At 38.7% G+C, this 18,606-nt stretch overlaps 1 protein-coding gene across 3 annotated transcripts in view; it reads left to right on the top strand.

Annotated features, from left to right (window-relative positions):
- The window catches only part of sntg2 (syntrophin, gamma 2), a 116,534-nt gene extending 99,748 nt beyond the window's left edge, over nt 1-16,786 (top strand). For all 3 annotated transcript variants that reach the window (XM_023261194.3, XM_035943928.2, XM_023261191.3), the window contains 3 exons: nt 10,411-10,503; nt 11,031-11,141; nt 12,523-16,786. In XM_023261194.3, the coding sequence (XP_023116962.2) occupies nt 10,411-10,503; nt 11,031-11,141; nt 12,523-12,651 (333 nt within the window). In that variant the 3' untranslated portion in view covers nt 12,652-16,786. The remainder of the gene's footprint in view (nt 1-10,410; nt 10,504-11,030; nt 11,142-12,522) is intronic.
- The last annotated feature ends 1,820 nt before the right edge of the window (nt 16,787-18,606 follow it).

Here is an 18,606-nt window from a genome sequence, read left to right as displayed (position 1 = left end):
TTGTGTTCACTTTTCAGGAATGAACAACAACAACTTATCTATCACAAGTATTAAAGAGAAATGGCAAGTTTCCATCATGTCTGTTTCCGCTACACTCAGAAAACAAAAGTCTATTGAGAGTTGTAACGCAGCAAAACAAAACTCTAAAACAAAGCCTTTTACCAAATGCTAGAAGACTAGATCATATAATAATAATAAAAGCTTTTTATATCATTTGCAAATACAATGGTTTACAAAGTAACAAAGCAACAGCAGCATACCCAGAAGGCAACAGTGACAGGAAGCCAGAAAGGAAAAGCCAAACAGAGCAAAGCATAATGAGGGTGAAATAAGATCAAGTTAAAACAAGATGAAAGATGCAACAATACAAAACACAATATGTCAGTATTAATGAATACAAATAAAACAATAAAAGCAATAAAAACTTTAATCAGCAGTAAAAAGAAGACACATAAAAGCAAGTCTATAAAAAGGAGTTAAAAGAAGTCAGTTATTCTGTGAATTTTACCTCCTCATGCAGGTCATTGCAAGCTGAAGGGTCCTGATGGCAAAAGTACATCCACCTTTAAAGTTTTGACCTTGGAACAGCCAGAATGGACCCACCTGAGGATCTGAGGCTGCAGCTGTCGGTCCCGTCTGACCTTTCTTCATTGGGAATTAGCATGTTAGTGCTGTAACTCAGAAATGTATTTGTATAAGTTAGTAAACTTTCAAGTGTACATTCAACTCACCATTTAAATCACGTCAAGTCTGAAAAACTCATGTTTCTCAGTTCTGCAAGGGTCTAAAATAAAAAAAACTATTAAACTTAAGGTTGATTTAACTTGAAAGGGACAGAAAGTACATATTTATTATAAGTTAATGGGGAGACATTAGTTGATACCACTAAAAGATGTTATGCACTAGCAGGTATGTCAACCGTGGCTGCCATTTTTTGCAAAATAAGAGCAATAAAAAAAATTTATTTTTGCAAAAGAAATTGCTCAAAAGTAACGTGAAATTGAAAGCTTTGTGCATCTGTAAAATTCTAAGAGTTACTACTGTTCCTAACTATGGCACTTAATCTCAGTGTCGGGGGGGTGTGAGTATTGATCATAGTATTCTAGTTACTTGCTGTGCAGGATTATGCTACTACTAGTCCTGGGCAATATAGCTAAGTCTATCATGCTAAAATATTACTGATATGATTGATTATTACTGATAAACTCAAAATTATCTATGTTTAATAAAGGTGAGTAGAAAATATGTTCACTTTTAATTAAAACAGTTTTTCCTATACAGAAGCATGCACAGGTAGTACATTTACAGTTAACAATAAACAATGAAAATCACACATATAAAGAGTTTATACATTAAAATAATGAGGATTAAAATTATCTCACCTTCATACTTAATTAAATAAAGAAAGCCAGTGATATGTGGAGACGTTCAGAGGACGAACAGGGTGAAATCACTGAACCGCGTAGAGGTTAATATCTTAGTTGTTGGCCTGGATCAGGTATCAATAGATGTGGATCATACATCACAACATAAAGCTGTCAGCCCTTGGAGCAGGTTGCTGGGACTACGTCACTTAGTTTGAGGGGTGGGGGACAATAGGTTGTGGGTGTTTTTATGCTAGGAAGCCCATCTTGCAAGGGCTAACACTGATCCCCACCATCTGCAGCCTTCACCAGGTGTGCGGGCATGGACGAGAGTAATAAGAGGTCCAGGTGTTTGCTGACTAGCACACCTTGGGAGACCTGCATGGCAGTCACACAAGAATGAGGGAGGGTGAAGGTGCTCAATTAACAAGATATGACAGGCAGTTTGTAAGCTAGATTAGGGCCACAATTGGAGCTTGGTCATACACGTCAGTATTTTCGTTATGTTTTTTCGTGACGGTTGAATGCTCCATCAAACAGTTTTCTTTGTGCGGTTGATGAGGTATCTAATGTGTTGTTGCCCCGGCCTACGTGCTACTCTTTGTTCTGTGCACTACCTCACCCAAACTGGTAGCTCCTGGATGTTTGAAACTGGTATTATTTGGACAAACCACATAAAGATGAGATTTATGCTTAATCTGTTTAAGTATTTAAAAATGGGTTCTGTCACTTTCACAAGAGAAGAGGCTTTAAGAATGAGGACAGAATTGGTGGTTTGGCAGATGTCTGAGCATCACATAATGCTACTTCCCTAAGCCTTTCAGAAAGAAGCATCTGGACCTGTCTTTAATACACTGGATGAGACGTTTCCAAATGGGGCTAAGGAAGACCCAGTTCAATGCTTTTAGAAAGAGAAACCATAGATGTACTATAATGAGTCACAAAAAAGGGATACTAATAGGAATAAATGTTTTGTCTTTATGCTTCCAGCATGTATGAGGACAAAATCTATTACTGCTCCAGCTCAACACTGTCCATATTTAATTAACAAGTGAGCCTGTACTCTTGAGACAGTCACATGTGCATGATTGGACTGACTGTTGCTTTGAATCACTCCACCTGCCAACATGCTGCCACTGTAACAAGGAGAATCACTGAAGAAAATATTTGATTCATGTGTTTGACTTCGCAGCTCCTGTTAGAAAATCAGAGCATGCAGAGCTCATGCAAGGCTCTGTGGGCATTGCATTAACCAAACAGGGCATACTTTAATTTCTCTAAGCGGCCTGCATGGCAAAAAAAAAAAAGATCCACTGAACAACCAACCAAGGAGGGAACACAGATCGGCTCATTTAGAGCTGCAAATTCGGATTTTATGAGCGAGCCATTTCACTACGCTTTTTAATTTTTGAAGACATTGTCTCAAAAAGTTTCAGTCTGCAATAGCAGAGCCGTGAAAGGCTTTTATCATGTCTTTTATGTTCTGAATACATATTTTGCCTTGAACTTTTCGTGGAATCTTAAGGTACTTTTATATAAGATGCTGACTTTAAGGCAGCTTTAGTCTCAGTGTCTGTCTCTTACCATATATGTAGCTGTCAAGTTCATATTTAAGATCTCTGTCACAAGGTTTCTGTAATACGAGATAGCATGAATGCTTAAAGGTTGCAACACTTGCAACCACTGGATGTCACCATACAGCACCAGCTTCTCAAAGCAAAACGAACAGGCCAGTCACCCACACCTCTCTCCTCCCTTCACTTTCATTTACAGACAGAAAGGTTTTGTACTACAAAAAAAAATCTCACTACAAACATTATCTCACCCTAGCGTTCTAAAATAATCTGTCTCTTTTGAACCAGAGACTGTGCCTGTATGGAAACAGACAGACTGTCATAGGAGAGTCTCAAAACTGCAGAGACTACCATACTGAGCTAAACTTAACAAGTAGTGGCAAATGACATAAATAAAATACTTTATTTTGAAAATTGGGTTGGTTTTTTTTCACACTGGCTGTACACTGGAAAGTAGTTGTACTTTTACATTGTCATGTTGGAGGTTACTCTTGGTCTGTTTATAAGCATGGGGAGGACCAACAGTTTCAAAGGGAGGGACTCACATGCAGTAATAACCATGGATGGCCAGAACAGTTACCCAAACATGGAACAGAGAAGCTTTGACTGCAAAACACAGAATGAGTGTGACTCTTTCTGATAAGGATGTCATTATATAGCAGATTGCTGTCTGCTGCTATATTAAAGCTATATTTATGTTCAGTTCTTCCATGTTGCACCTTTGAAAAGTGAGCCAGAGGCAGTTTTCAGCCAGCTCATGGAGCTTATGTCAGCTTAGCTACTTAGCAAAAGAAAAAAGTATTTGCTAGTGTAAGCCACAAAATAACACTGGCAAGAAAAGAGAACCTTGCTTTGTCTTTTCCTTCAGAAATAACTCAAGCGGTAACTAAATAAGAGGACAAAGTTTATCGAACCGTCAGTTACCATCTCATAAAACATGCAGAGAACAGCAGACAAAATACATAGTTATCCATGTAGGATGCTGTTAGGATGACCGGAACCTTCTACATGAATTTTCATGTCCATGTGTTGCTGCAGTAGCAAAGACTAGCCAAGTTTCTATAAAATAATAGTCATGTTTTTTATCATTAATCAGAATGTTAATGATAGATGATTTGTTGGTGAAAGGTACCTCATTAAGGAGGGCCATATTAAGATTAAATTGTTAACTTGGCAGTGGATCCTTAAGCTGCTAAACAATAATTAAATTGTCCAGGTTTTGTCTCCTGTGTGCAGCTTGTGCTCTATGAGAGATGCTGCCAGTACAGGAGGAAGATTAAAAAGGAGCAGGAGCAAAGGTGTCAGCACTCAATGAGATAAGAATCCCATATGGAGGGTGTTCCTGAGCCTCAGGAAGAAAGTTCAGGTGAACTGGTGTAATTTATGTGTTTAGGTAATGTTAATATGCTTGCTTGCAGGCAGCAGCAGAGGTGTGGACACATATTAGCTGGTGATGTGTTGTTTTTTTCCAGCAGAGAAGTCAAACCAAGCAGCAGAATGGATGAAGAATAGACATGTTTCCATTCTGTCTTTGCTGTAACAATATCCCACTCCTCTGCTGTGCCAGACATTAGCTTCAAAGGGGAGTGATAATGTGCAGGGGTGTTTGATGCTGCAGTCACACCGTTAGCTCTTCGCCAGTGAGTGACTGGCTGAATCCACTGTGATGTGACATCACTGTCAACTGTGGAGTTTCAAGTGACATTAGGGACAGTTTGAGGCCCAGTCTAAGCAAGCAGGACGACACACGTCAAACAATGCTGTCTGATGTCAAACTCTTGACTGATGTCTGAGGCAACATTTTTGGATGTGTGTGACTGATTGGTGCATCATGGGTACAGGTAACCTTCGAAACATGCCAACAGCAAACACTGGAGCTTGTTTATTGAGTAGACTCTATAATTGACTGTACACATTTCACTAAGTCAGGGCTGCATGGGCAGTTTTCCCCCCTCTCAGTATGAAAGCAAACAGTATGAAATGTGATAATGTAGCATTTTTTCAGTCTTTAATGATGTGAATGTGGGACACCATCCTTTGGGAAGCCAATGAAAGTGATGAAGTGTTTCACTTTACTTGTGATTCTCTGTTCTCCAGCCAATTAGGCTAGCCTCCTGAGGAGCACTCAGCAGAGTCCAACGTAGGCTAACCTTCAATTTTACTCGATCTGGGCATTACATAAACATTGCTGATGGGCTAGAAGCTGAAGGTATCACTGACAAAACTGTCCAGCCTGCATTTTCTCCCTAATTTTCCCTGTTTTGTTTATAGGAGATGATGAAACCCAACATGGCATCGATGGGGTCTTATAGCTCACAGCAGTCCTGTTGTTTCATACTTGACTTTTGGGAAAAGGCAGCCACACATAATTGCAAATTTGCAATATTTTCGGTGTCCTTGTTTATATATATAAAAAAGCAGCGAGTTCCCAACAAACATTGTCGGTTATATCACCCAAGGTCATGTTTCTAATATTCAGAACCAAATATAGAACTGAGCCAACTCGCATTTCTAGGTTTCTTGTTTTCTTCACTAGTTTTTTTTTTACCCTCGCCTTTATATTTGGCCTACCTTTTTTTTTTTGTTGGATGAATAAAACTGTGGCTCAGACCACCTTATCGTCTATTTAAACTGGAGAACAGTCCTGCTGGGCTGAGGACACAGCTATAACTTGTATCACAAAATTGTAATGATTTTCCAGTTTAAATTGTTAGGAATAGTATAAAAATGTATACAAAATCATAAGCAGGCACATGCACAAAACTGATGTAAAAAATAAAAATCAAAAAAGGTGAATATTGTAAAACAAATTGTAGCACACATTGCCAGCAGGTCGCACAGGTTAAAACTGTAGACTGTTACTTTCTTTGCCTGTAGATGGTGGACTTGGCATATTTAGACACGAGGGGCTTGTACTATGAAGGGAGATTAGTGGGTTAGCAGGTGTGTTGAGGTTAAAGTCAGACACAAAGATGGCTCTCTTTAAACCTGCTACATCACCATGGTAACTGATGCTGTTCTCTTTAACCAAATAATTTCCTAATGTGAGCGACACAGATTCTCAGCTGAGGGAATATTATATATCTGCAGAGCTGTTGATCTTTATGTTACCAAAACCAATGAATGGAGCTGTGCAGTTACAGTATCACACACTGTATGCAGTCAGAGTCCAAGTCAAAATGTTGACTGAAGCGGGTAGCACGTGATTGGTCCATTGTGTGCGGAAGAATTAGATGCCCCCTTAATGTGAATGCGCACAGGGTCTGAAGCAGAAAATCTGAGTTAACAAAGAAAGTTAATAACAACTGTTGCGATGCCTGTTATCTCCGACTAGGGTTTTATTTTTGTTTAGCTGACTTACACAAAATAAGTCTGGCTATGTTAAACTTTATTCATGGTACAGCTCTCAGAGACTAGATCTGCTGCTGTTGTTTGTTTGTTTGTTTTGTGATTGGGTGACAATGGCTGGATTGGGTTCAGGCATTTTTCATGAGTGACACTTTTTAAATGCAGTTCATTTGAAATTTCTGAATACTTGGAGAGATTTAAGTAGTGTTATTATTAAGAACAAAAATTAATTCACATGATGACATGACAAAAACATTTTTTTTAAATTTAGGTTAGTTTAAGGCTTGTTTACAGCACATTTAAATTTCATTTTTGCATTTTTTACGCCTTCTTAATCAGGAAAAGTATGGCATACTACACTGTCCTCTCATCTGTCTTTAACGTTTTAGTTGTTTAGTTTCTGTTAATGAAAACATAAAACATTTTCTTCATAGTTCTTGATTTGAAATCTTCGCTTTCAAGGTGGAAAACGGTTCAATGAATGCTTTTCATCATAGTATTGGTTGACAAAATTCACACAGCTTTTTAAAGGTGCTGTCTTTGACTGACATCCAACAGTTGAGGTTCGTGTCACCCCAGGGTGCAGCCAGTGGATCGTGACATGGTTGCAGGTATAACAGCATACTTGCAGTCACAGCAAGATACAGTGTGGTCAGAGGTTGGAGAGGTCAGTGAAGAAATGCCTCAGCTTAGTGTTAGATGCGATGCTACATTTAGACAGTAGCTGCTGTGGTAAACTGATCAGCCTCAACATTAAAACCACTGACAGCTGATTGATTACGTTGTTAAAATACAGCGTTCTGCTGGACAACTTTGGATCCTGATATTCATAATTATGTTGCTTTGACATGTACCACCTATATGAACACTTTTCTAAAGCAAACACCCAGTAAACAGTATATGTCAGTGTATATAACTGCTTCCTTTTAGTCAATGTGTGACCTATTTCAAAAGATACAAGCTGTGGGTGTCACATCCTTGATTCCTACCTTCTATTTTTAATCTTCTTTCACTCTTTGTGACCAAATTATAAAAGGACAGACCAACATAACACACAGTTGTGAGTGTTCCACCTCTCCTCTGTTTCATTGCAGTATATTCCCTGACACACACATGCCCTGACTTCTGCCAGACTTGGCTAAGGAGATTTTCTTAAAAAACATTTCATGTTGCTAATTCCCACAGAAAAATCCATTCCAATTAGTGAAGTGTAGGCACTGCTCACCATGTCACAACACAGTCTTACATTCGGTGACAGCAAGAACTTAGCAGCTGGCCTGCCACTGTGTGTTTTTTATCCCCGTCACAGCTGAATTCCCAACACCGCTAAAGACAGGGGGGTTGAGGTCTGTGAGCAGAAAACACTTTTAGCAAAAGGACTACAGTCCCATGCCACATTCACTGCACACTGCACTCTATAATTAAAATCATCATGCCCCCGCTGTGTGCGAGGTGGAAAAAAAAACGAAACTATGACACAAATGGAAAAATCAGGATACACTTCTTGGTATTCCAATTGAGTGGACGGCACAATCGAAAAATGAAGTTGTGAGGCAAGAGAAGCCTTTAGAGGCATAATACTCCTCAGAGGCTGAAAAACTCACACATCAGTGCTTTCAAAAGACCTGTGAAAAGAATTGCGAGACAGGCTTGTTTGTGTTGCCGCAGAAAAATGAATGTTAAGGATTTGTTGCTTCTGAAATAGATTTCCTCTGTCATGTGTCTGGACATTATCAGACAACTGCACAGGATGCTGCTGGTGTCAACAGCTCAAGCAGGACAAAAAGAAATAAAAAAAGAAAAAATCAGATATGCACTTTTTTTTTATCAGATCTTCCGAGTCTAACACACAAGACTTTAACCAGAGCTCTCCACATGTGAAATGTGCGCATGAGTAAAGAGACAATGTGAGTATAAAACCGAAGATAATGTAATTAATACAAGCATGAATGTGGATTCATGACACTATAATATCTAATAACAACTTGTTCTGTCAGTGAGAGTGATAGGATACAAGAGGAGAATTAGATTAGAACACTCTACAAAAGGGATTTACATACTTTTTGGGGGTACTTTGAATGTATTGTGTGTAAAGATAAAGCTCTAAATCTGTACAGTCTGATCAAATCTTGTCGCACAAGCTATTTTTAAAAAATCAATACCCAAAAAATAAAATCTTACCTTGAAGTCACTGCTACACGAGTGTCAAACTATCTGATTCATGATGCTTCATAATTAGACTTCACCAAAGGGAACAGAGAAGGTGAGTGTTAGCTCTATTTTCAAAGAATACTCAAGTAGACAAGGAAGTAGACTGTACAGGAAGGAAACGCTCATGTTGGTTATTGTTGGACAGGTCACAATTTCATTGTGTTCTTTTCTAAAACAAGGTTTTTCAATTAGACAAAATATATACATAGAGTTGATTTCCACAGTAGGAACTTGTAGGCCTTTATCGGGCAGGCTGAACCTTCCTATCGTCCCTGTAGAACTTCTTTCAGTGAGTGAAATAATTACTGCCTACTCTGGGGTGGCTACTTCTGAAACAGCAGTCTTGATGCTAATGGGTTGCAGACACCTTGTTTTCTGACCCTTTTATGTCCTCGTTGAGTTGCAGTCTTCTCTCAAACATCACAGTCTACAGCAAAAAGTTATCAGCATATCAAACTTTCCATTTTTCTGTTTCCAACCTCTTCATAGAAACATTGCTGCATCCAGTAATTATTGCTTGTGGTTGTCTCGGTGCACTTAGAGTTAATGTCCAGGTCGAAGCTGTCGGATCCAACACCACAGTGGAAACAAAAGGGGCCGATTAGGATCCAATCCTGTAAATCTTTGCAACACCGTATGTTGCCATCAAGTTCCTGTAATAGAAAACTACCTATCCAGAGCACATAGCACATCACTCGGCCCAGCAGGGCAAAACAGCGGAGTAAGGTTGCATTAGATCCATCGAGGATAAAGATCTGGGGGTTCTGGAATTTTTTTCTTTAGAATGACTGTGTTAAGGCCTTATCACACCACAAATTGGAATAGCCCAACATCTTTATGAAATTTGTCTCTCTTGGAGGTTCATAATGTATGGACTCCTCTTTGGGATATCTGGTAAACTGGTGCAGTTGGCAAGCTAACTGCTAAGATGCTAGAAAGCCAGAAACATGCTTGTAGTAGTCAGTCACAGCAGCCCAATGAGTTCATTTTTCTTTCTTGTCTCTCAGTTGTGCTGTTTTCTCCCTCTTGTTATTTTACTTATTGTCATTCAATAATACGGAATTATAGAAGGAAGAACCTGTTCGTGCTGCAGGGCTTGCTGTGTGTTAGGAAAGTAGCTCCTATTACTAACTGCCAATTAGGCGGCTGGTCAGCTTAGTCGTGAAGGTGAATTTGCAATGTTAGAAGAGCCAACAGGCTAATAAGCTGCTATTCTGACCTCCTCAACCTTCTTTTTCCTCAAATGCTGCATTCACATGGAGACTGTCCTCCCTATAAGAAATAAGCCAGCAGGTCATTTATTCCTCTTATAGTTAATGGATGAAAGAAAGGTTGGCACAGTTCAGAAAACTTTAGTTGGTGTAAGATAAAGTTTTCACGTCAACATTTCACAGCTCTAATTGCAGCCATGACTGGCATCTATACAACTTTTAAATTAAGGCTCTTTTAACACGTTAGTCTTGAGTGGGAACAACTTGATTATTTAAGGAATTATACAGTAAAGTCCTTATAGATCCTTCTTGCAGTGGACATTTTCACTCATGTAATAAAATCAATAAATCTGTCTTGTAAACATTGTTAATGATTTTAGTTACACCTGTGATTTTGTTAGTGTGACAAATCAGAAAATCTCCAGGGAAGTAAAGCCAATTCTCTGTGATCTTCAAGGATCATTTATTCATCTCCTGGTCAAATTGGACTCCATGCACTGCTACAAATTACACATGGGAAAGATGTGAGGCATTATTTACCAACATACAGAAGTGCTGTACTTGTCCAGTAACCTGCTGCTATTGTCTTCATGGGTGATTGTTGTATGGGATGTTCATATAGAGAAATGTACTATGGCACTGTTTGCCACTGCAGCAATATGAATATCAAATTGTTAATGGATTCCAATTTTCTCCCACCAGTCTAAAAGCTACATGTGCAGCAGCCAGGGGAATGTACTATGCTTCACCATAGATTTTGGATCAGGCTTCACCTGCTCAGAAGGCACTTCAAAGGTAAAGTATTACCGAGTTCAAAATTGTTGTTGACACCTCTTTGCTGTTCTTGCATTAATAGCTCCTGAGACTGCAGTTCTGTTATGGATTATATAGATACAAAACGTTATGTGTAACATTTAGTTTCCTTTATGTTCACTCATTGCTTTAGGCTCTCATATGACATATCTATATAATACAGAAATAGGCAAATTTCACATTTTGCACAGTGGACTCTCTTATTAGTAGTGCTGGATGCTGTTGTTCTACTGTTGTTGTTAAAGAATCATTTTGCGATTATTTTGGCAGCCGTGCTACGTGTGGAGTCAGCTCAACGCTTTCTGTTCATTAAATCACTAAAAGATGGTTAAGTAACTCATTTCCAGAGCACCGATGTTCTCCTCTTCTAAATTATATGCTTCTTTAACATACGATTGCTGTGAAATGTCACTTGATGGTGCAGGTCTCTGTGTAGTAAGACATGGTATTTAAATGTGCTCATTACTGGAATCCTTGTGCTGTTTTCTAATCCTTCTCCTTCCATGCAGACCGTACTGTGGCGATATAAGTTCTCTCAACTTAAAGGCTCCTCTGATGATGGGAAAACCAGGGTAAAACTCCTTTTCAAGAACGCTGAGAGCAAACAAATAGAAATGAAGGTAATAAAATGTTGTTTTTTTAAATTAAAGCCATATGTTGACAGGTTGAATTTTAGTCGCACCAGTTCTTACTTGGACACCAAATGGTAAAAATATCTTGAGAATTTAGGGAAGAACTGTTAGTAGAGTCTAATGCATTAAAACATCAGAATTCCGTTTTTAGGTTCATTTCAACTATGTTAATATTGTGACTCTGTGTGTCAGGCTACCTTTGTGCTGTCCACCTCCACAGTACAGATTTGGGGTTGCACAAAACTGTGTATTGGGGCAACAAGTGTGAGCGTCCTTCTGCTTTGCAAACAACCACATTTTTATAGGAGTTATTTTAAGTTTGTTTTCAGTCTGACTGAAGATAAACATCGAAATCCGCAGTGTGTAGTGATCATCTTACTAACTGCATTAGCAATCTCATTCAGGGGCAACTTGACCTGATCGCGCTCTATATTCATCTGAATCATCTCAGCATTTCCTTCCCGTATGGAGAGCTGGGCTTTCAGTCCAGCCAGTCTTCATGTACTTTTCCAAAATTGCAATGTTTATCACAGATTCATTGGTTCCACAGCTGGGATTACTCTCACGCATGGACACGTGGAGATTTTCCAAGTCTAGCATCAACAGGTCCCTCTCTTTGCAGCAACGGTTTTACTGCTGTCAGCAGCAGAGCAGTGAGCGTAAAAACACCAGCAGCATCCAGACGTACGTCGTCTTTCAGGACGTCCTGTCTCCATTCTCAGTCTCGTCCTTCATTTGATTTAGCTCCTCATCTGTGGACTGCTTCCAATAAATTTAGTTTAAATACAATTAAACTGATTTGCAATCATTCCCATAATGGTCCACAGAGCAGTCGACCATTGAATTTAACTATGGGGTTTGCCAAAATTCAGCATCACTCATGTGAAACTAGGATCTACAATGAATTTGCAGGGTGGTCAGGTCAGATGTGTGTCTAATCACTTGGAAAAAGGCCATTTCAGGCAGGTAGTTCCTGTGTTGTTTTTAGTCAGACTGAACGCAAACATTCAGAATGACTCTTTTTAATAATATATTTTTAAATTGACGTTGCAGTCATTTTTGTTCAATTAAGTTGCATTTTTTGCTGCAATTTTTAAAACTACGACCAATCAGTGTGTTTATGCTTAGTTATTATTTCTTTAAACAGAGTGTTTATTGGTTGCAGAGTGATTGATTCCCACACTGGATTCAGACTACCTACATGGGCTTAAAGGATACACTGTAGATCATATTATTACATATTATGCCAATGGAGAATGCTCCACTTTAACATAACCTGAATTATCCTGTAAGCTTTACAGTTGTGTTTTTGATATAAATCCTGAACATCGTGTACTGATCAGTGTTGTCCTTGACTCATTCTTTTCAGGAACTAGAGTTTGCTAATCTGACAGCCGTCCTCCACTGTATACATTCTTTTATCGCTGCCAAAGTGGCCTCCGTGGACCCTCTCTTTATGTGCAGTCAAAGCTTCTCTGGAAATTACATGAACAGTTAAGAAGAAATGTCCTCATCTTGATGTGCACCTGAGGCGAATCAGCAGTATTTTATGCACAGAGCCAACTGATATGTACATCTTGTTCTTGCTATTTTTGTATGAACTACTGAAAAAGACATATTTGTAAATGACTGTAGAAGTAGATAATGTATAAATACCTGATGGAAAGATAATGTTATTTAATTTTGGAGAAGCAGAGATAACAAAGTTGAAAAAGATTTACAGTTCTTCCATTTCTTTAAGATTTTTTCTTTCATTTCATTATGGACAGAGATTTAAGGTAGCACGTGGTGTTTAACTGCCAGACATACGACATCATACCACCAAATATAACAACCGGAGACTGTGTTTATCAAAAAATCCATAAAGAATTTAAACTCTGCCAACAAATGTATTTTAACTGGTAAAATGAATCTGACGCTGGCTTCATGTCATGCCTGAATTGACATTTGCCACAGATCTTCAACAAGGATTTTGTTTCCTTTAAACTCACAGTTGAACAGTTTTGGCAGTGTGTCTGTGAACAGAGTGAAAATAACACAAACACTTACAATATAATGTAGACTAATAAGGCTTCCAAAACCCACTGAACTGAGTCAGCGCCCCTCTGATATGGGCCCAATTGAAATAAACATAAGCTTTTGCGTCACAAAACCAGCATTTGTGCCAGGCCTGCTTTATTAACTTGGATTACGTTGTAAGCTGTTTGTGTTATTGTGTTCAACTTTTGTATCTAATCAAGGCAAAAGCATTTTGTCTGTCTAACAAGGACATTTCAGCTTCACAGTATTAAAGACCAATTTTATCAAGTCTCATTCTATTACAGTGAAAAAATACTGTATGCCTTCTGTTGCTTTATGTAATGGTTTCAGTGTTCAATTACATATTTGCTGTATTTTCAATAAATTGCTTCCAAAGCATTCCTGTCCGTTATAAAAGAAATGTAACAGTCTGCTGCAGGCTTGTATGCATCTGTTTTATAAGTGCTGGGGTGGCACTGAATATAAGTTTTGCTTAACTGCTCATCTCCTTCTTATCCCTGTTTTCATATCCTTGTTGGTGCTGAATGCAAAACACAAGTTGTCTTTCTTTTCCAGAAGACCTTTGCAGGCTGGAGGTCATTTTGCCTTTCTGGATGAGTCCGTTCCAGTCATTATCTGGAATCAAATGAGCTGGACTGCAGCACAGTACGCATCCAGTGAAGTGCTTATACCGTCCAAGTGATTCTATCATCCCACTTGGTGCATACCATCAGCGAAAGGTTTATTTTAAGGCAATAATTCTGAAAAACATGCTTATGATTTGCTGTTTTGATGGAAGTTTGTTTTTGACGTAGTATGTCTTGAGTTTTGTCAGTATACACTACCGTTCAAATGTTTAAGGTCACTTAGAAATGTCCTTGTTTTTGAAAGAAATGCATTTTTTCTAATCAAGATAACATTAAATGAATCAGAAATACAAGCTAGACATTGCTAATGTGATAAATGACTATTCTAGCTGGAAATGGATGATTTTTAATGGAACATCTACATAGGGGTACAGAGGAACATTTCCAGCAACCATCACTCCTGTGTTCTAATGCTACATTGTGTTAGCTAATGGTGTTGAAAGGCTAATTGATGATTAGAAAACCCTGGTGCAGTTATGTTAGCACATGAATAAAAGTGTGCGTTTCCATGGAAAACATGTCTGGGTGACCCCAAACCTTTGAACTTTAGTGTTTATAAGTTAGCTATAGTTGTTCTTGTGATTCATATGAAGTGACCACTGCAACACTGCAACTTCCTGTTAAACTACTGCACAACCTTCCTATCAAACTATCTACTGAACTAGTTAGAGAACTATTGAATTATCTTCTGAACCACCTACCCACTAGGTTATCAAACTACCAACCAAACTACCTGACTACCAAATTACCCAAATACCTCCCCAGTTACCCATCAATCAACCTACAAAGCTCTCTACCTACTAAACCAGCAAGCTACTTAACTTCCCAAACTTCATATTTACCAGACATCTGCAAGAATGATATTGATCTTTTATCAAACTCTTGGCAAGGAAATGAATTAGAGTTCATTATGGTCCTTGTCAAATAACATGTTATGGCAGTCAGCGTTACCAATTTGATCTCTACAAAAATAAATCAAAATAAGGCCATAATAACCTCTTTTTTTCATCTACAATATCTTCATTTGTAAGGTCACCCCTCCTATTGCCCTTTTTGCTGTTCTGTTTCCACCTTCCCTCCCCACCACTCCTCAGGTCCCAGCTTTGTTCAAATAACCCGATCCAGTGATCCTGGTGCACCATTAAGGAGATGATCCCTCACCGGTTTCCCACAGGTGGGTGATCACAGATTGTGTTTGATTGGTTGGCCTCATCCAGCTGTAGATATCGCTGTTAAACACTGAACACTGACTTTCTGTACCTACTTTGAGTGAAATCTATCAAGTACTTTTGAGTTCTTTTGTTCAGACATAGAATGATTAGATAGATGTTAATTACATCCTTGACAGTTTCGGCGTCTGAACAAAAGAACTCAAAACTACTGTATTAACAAGAAGACACGAACGTTTTGGAGCTGAAATCCATCAATTTTCTGTGTATTTATTCGTGATCATATTGAGCACCATTACACATAGGTAACACCCCAGTAACACAACATTATCTCATACATACACTACAGTTAAAGTTTGGGGTCACCCAGGCAATTCCATGTTTTCCATGAAAACTCACACTTTTATTTATGTGCTAACATAATTGTACAAGGGTTTTGTAACCATCAATTAGCCTTTCAACACGATTAGCTAACACAATGTAGCATTAGAACACAGGAACACTTAGTAAATGACTATTTTAGCTGGAAATGGGCCTTTGTATGTAGATATTCCATTAAAAATCTGCCATTTCCAGCTAAAATAGTCATTTACTAAATTAGCAAGGTCTAGACTGTATTTCTGATTAATTTAATGTTGTCTTCCTTGAAAAAACTGCTTTTCTTTCAAAAATAAAGACAATTCAACAAGGACAATTTAAGTGACCCCAAACTTTTGAATAGTAGTGTACTTTTAAGACAGCTGAAATACATTCAGCAGTAATGTCTCATTACTTCATGCCACATAAAAACTTGAGCCTGAAAGTTATAAATGCCGTGAGATGGTGCTTAATAATGACTGATCAGTTTTGACGTAAACCTGCTCCACTGGTTTCATACTCACCAGTGTTGACGCTAACCCAGAGTCAGGTGGTTGTAATGCTCAACAGACAGCGCTGTGACAACCACACCATGATGCAGAGAATATGTTCACTACCTGCCATGTTATTAGACAGTAATGAACGGACAATGAATGCTAGGTTATTTTGACGTTTAGACCTTGGGAACCTTGTTTGGCTGATGATAGTTTGGGCTCAGAATGACATGATTTGACTTAATTTAAGGAATACAAATTAAACCTTAGTAAGTTGAACAGTTAACCAAATTAAACTAAATTTAGAAAAGGAGCGTTCTGCATGCCTCATTTTCTATGAAGCACAATGAAAAATCCAAAACGTTCTCCCCATGATTGCCTACAACTTGTCATAGCGCAATTTAAATGCCTATATTTTTAATTTTTCAGCCTAAAACCTAAACTAACAACCCAACATGTGTAATCTAGAGTGTAGAAACTCGACTCTAAAACTGTTTTACTGTTTTATCTTCTCAGAAGCAGAGTTTCTGACCTTGAGGTCCACAGTGTAGCCACATCCTTGGCAGTAACAGCCTCATGTTATATGGAAAACTTGAATTCAACATGAAAGGTTGAATTGCTATTAGGTCTGCTACTAAAGATGGTTTTTATCATTGATTAGGAAATGAATCATTTCTAGTGTCTATATATCATTTAAAATAAAATATACATATACCCTCTGTATTTTACCACATACATAGATGATGTGTTCATATGTCTAATATTCTCAGATCACTAGTTCAAACTCTGACACTATACTATATCAAAACATAACTTGTTGACATTCAGAAGCTGGGTGCAGCAAAAATTGTCTAAAATGATTGTTTGATTGTTTTGCCAAGCAGCTCGAAATGCCTTTCAAAAGAAGCTTGTTTTCTGAGATCAATAAAACATCTGTCCACCACTGACATTCATTCCTCTGAGATATCTGACTGGCAATTAAACTGATTATGCAGCTCACTGACTTTAATTTGTAAATGCTGCTTATTGAATTGATTGATTAGATCTAACTCTGCATTATAAAGATATCATGAGAGGTTTTCAATTCTTGAACAGAACTACATGAAAAATGGACTGACCATCTGTAACCTGTAGCCTTTGCAAGTTGAATACTAATTTGCAGGGTGCTTCAACTTTGACTATCACCCTGTTAGTGTCTTTTTATAAGCAACACGGGGTAAGAAAAGGCCACAGAGTTCCTGCTTCTTGCTTGTTCTGTTATTCTTAAATGATGCAATGGGGAAAGTTGAAAAGCGTTGAAAGCAGCAGTGGTCAGAGACTGCATAAAGGACATTTAATGGGATATCTGAACAACAGCTTGGCCCACTGTAGTAGCAGCAATTACCATTTATTCGATGCCTCCTGACACAATGAAGAGTTGAACATTCTTGAAACTCCTCAAGGTAGCATTTATTGCACTTTGAGAGTATTGGATTGCACTATATTATACATGGTCAGTTATTTTGTGCATCATCGGACTCCACTGGATGTCATGTGCTACAAACTCAGAGGCTCATTTAGTGAGAAGGTTCAACAGTTTTTTGCGTTGGAAGATAAACCGGCCACTGTGACAAGAGGAGTGTGCAAAGAGCTTCGGCTGAGGTGATGCTTAGCTCGCTGCTGAAGTCACTGCCGCACACACAGCATCATAAGGTTGCATCAGCACCATGTCAAGCATGAATTCCAACCACTCTGCTCAACTGTCAATGGGCCGTGACTCTCACAGCTGGCTCCACTGGCAGCACTGCAACCTGAGTGCTAACTGAAGTGTTTGGGATGAGATGTTTCCAGGGAAATGTAGGGACTGCTGCTGTGACCTCGCTTAGAGTGAAACCATTACAGGACGGCTGTGACTGTTTCTGATATGGGGAACTTTTGTATCACAATTATGTCCCTGAAGTAAAATCTGGTTAAAAGGTAACAAGTCCGATTGAGTTAGTGACACTCTAGAGTGAGTTTTCTGACTGATGTAAATGATAAGAATGTTCTAAGCAAGGACTACAGTAGTCAAAGGCAATGAAATATTTGACTGCATGTTGGGGTTTTAATTAATTAGATTAATGATGTGATTATTAAAGGGATTCCAGTAACATGAGGCCTATTCATGTCAAGCTTCAGGGAGGGTGCAGATATGATCAGTCACTGAGAAGCCATTTACTGGATATGAAGATGGACAACTCTGCATCATTTCTTCCCACCGCACACAAGTGACACCATCTGAAGCTCATTACTCTCATGAGGAGATGGAGACGTGGCCATAAAGTCCAACCTCCTGCGTAAACCAAATGTGAGCACAAAGCCCTTGAACGTCACACAGCCGATGCAGCCTTGACTGTCTGGGAATGCTGTCAGCCCTCACTTTATGCTTATCATTTTCAAAATAAAAGTGATTAAGTTGCGTCTATCCGTCTATCTAGCGAGCAACATATCATTTTGTTTTTCTTCACAGATTGGTTGTGCTCTTGGTATTGACCTCTATCTCTAAGTCAGCTCACCTCTGTGCAGACTCTACAAAAGGTGCCACCAGCGCAAGATGAGAGACTTTAGCTTCACTTCTGGGTAGCTGTCATGCCACTCATAGAGTCTGATGACATAAATCATACCAATTTCTGAAGGGACTGCAGATAATGACGACTGAACAGGCTTAAAATGAGATCAGGACAGTGTTTAAATCAGTTAAACCTTACGGCAAAATCAATTCACCACATGAATCGCCACATTCAATAGA

This window comes from Amphiprion ocellaris, chromosome 20 (genome assembly GCF_022539595.1).
Source record: "Amphiprion ocellaris isolate individual 3 ecotype Okinawa chromosome 20, ASM2253959v1, whole genome shotgun sequence".
Lineage (NCBI taxonomy): Eukaryota > Metazoa > Chordata > Actinopteri > Pomacentridae > Amphiprion > Amphiprion ocellaris.
Note: the sequence above shows the minus strand (reverse complement) of the source record. Positions and strands in the feature narration are given on the sequence as shown.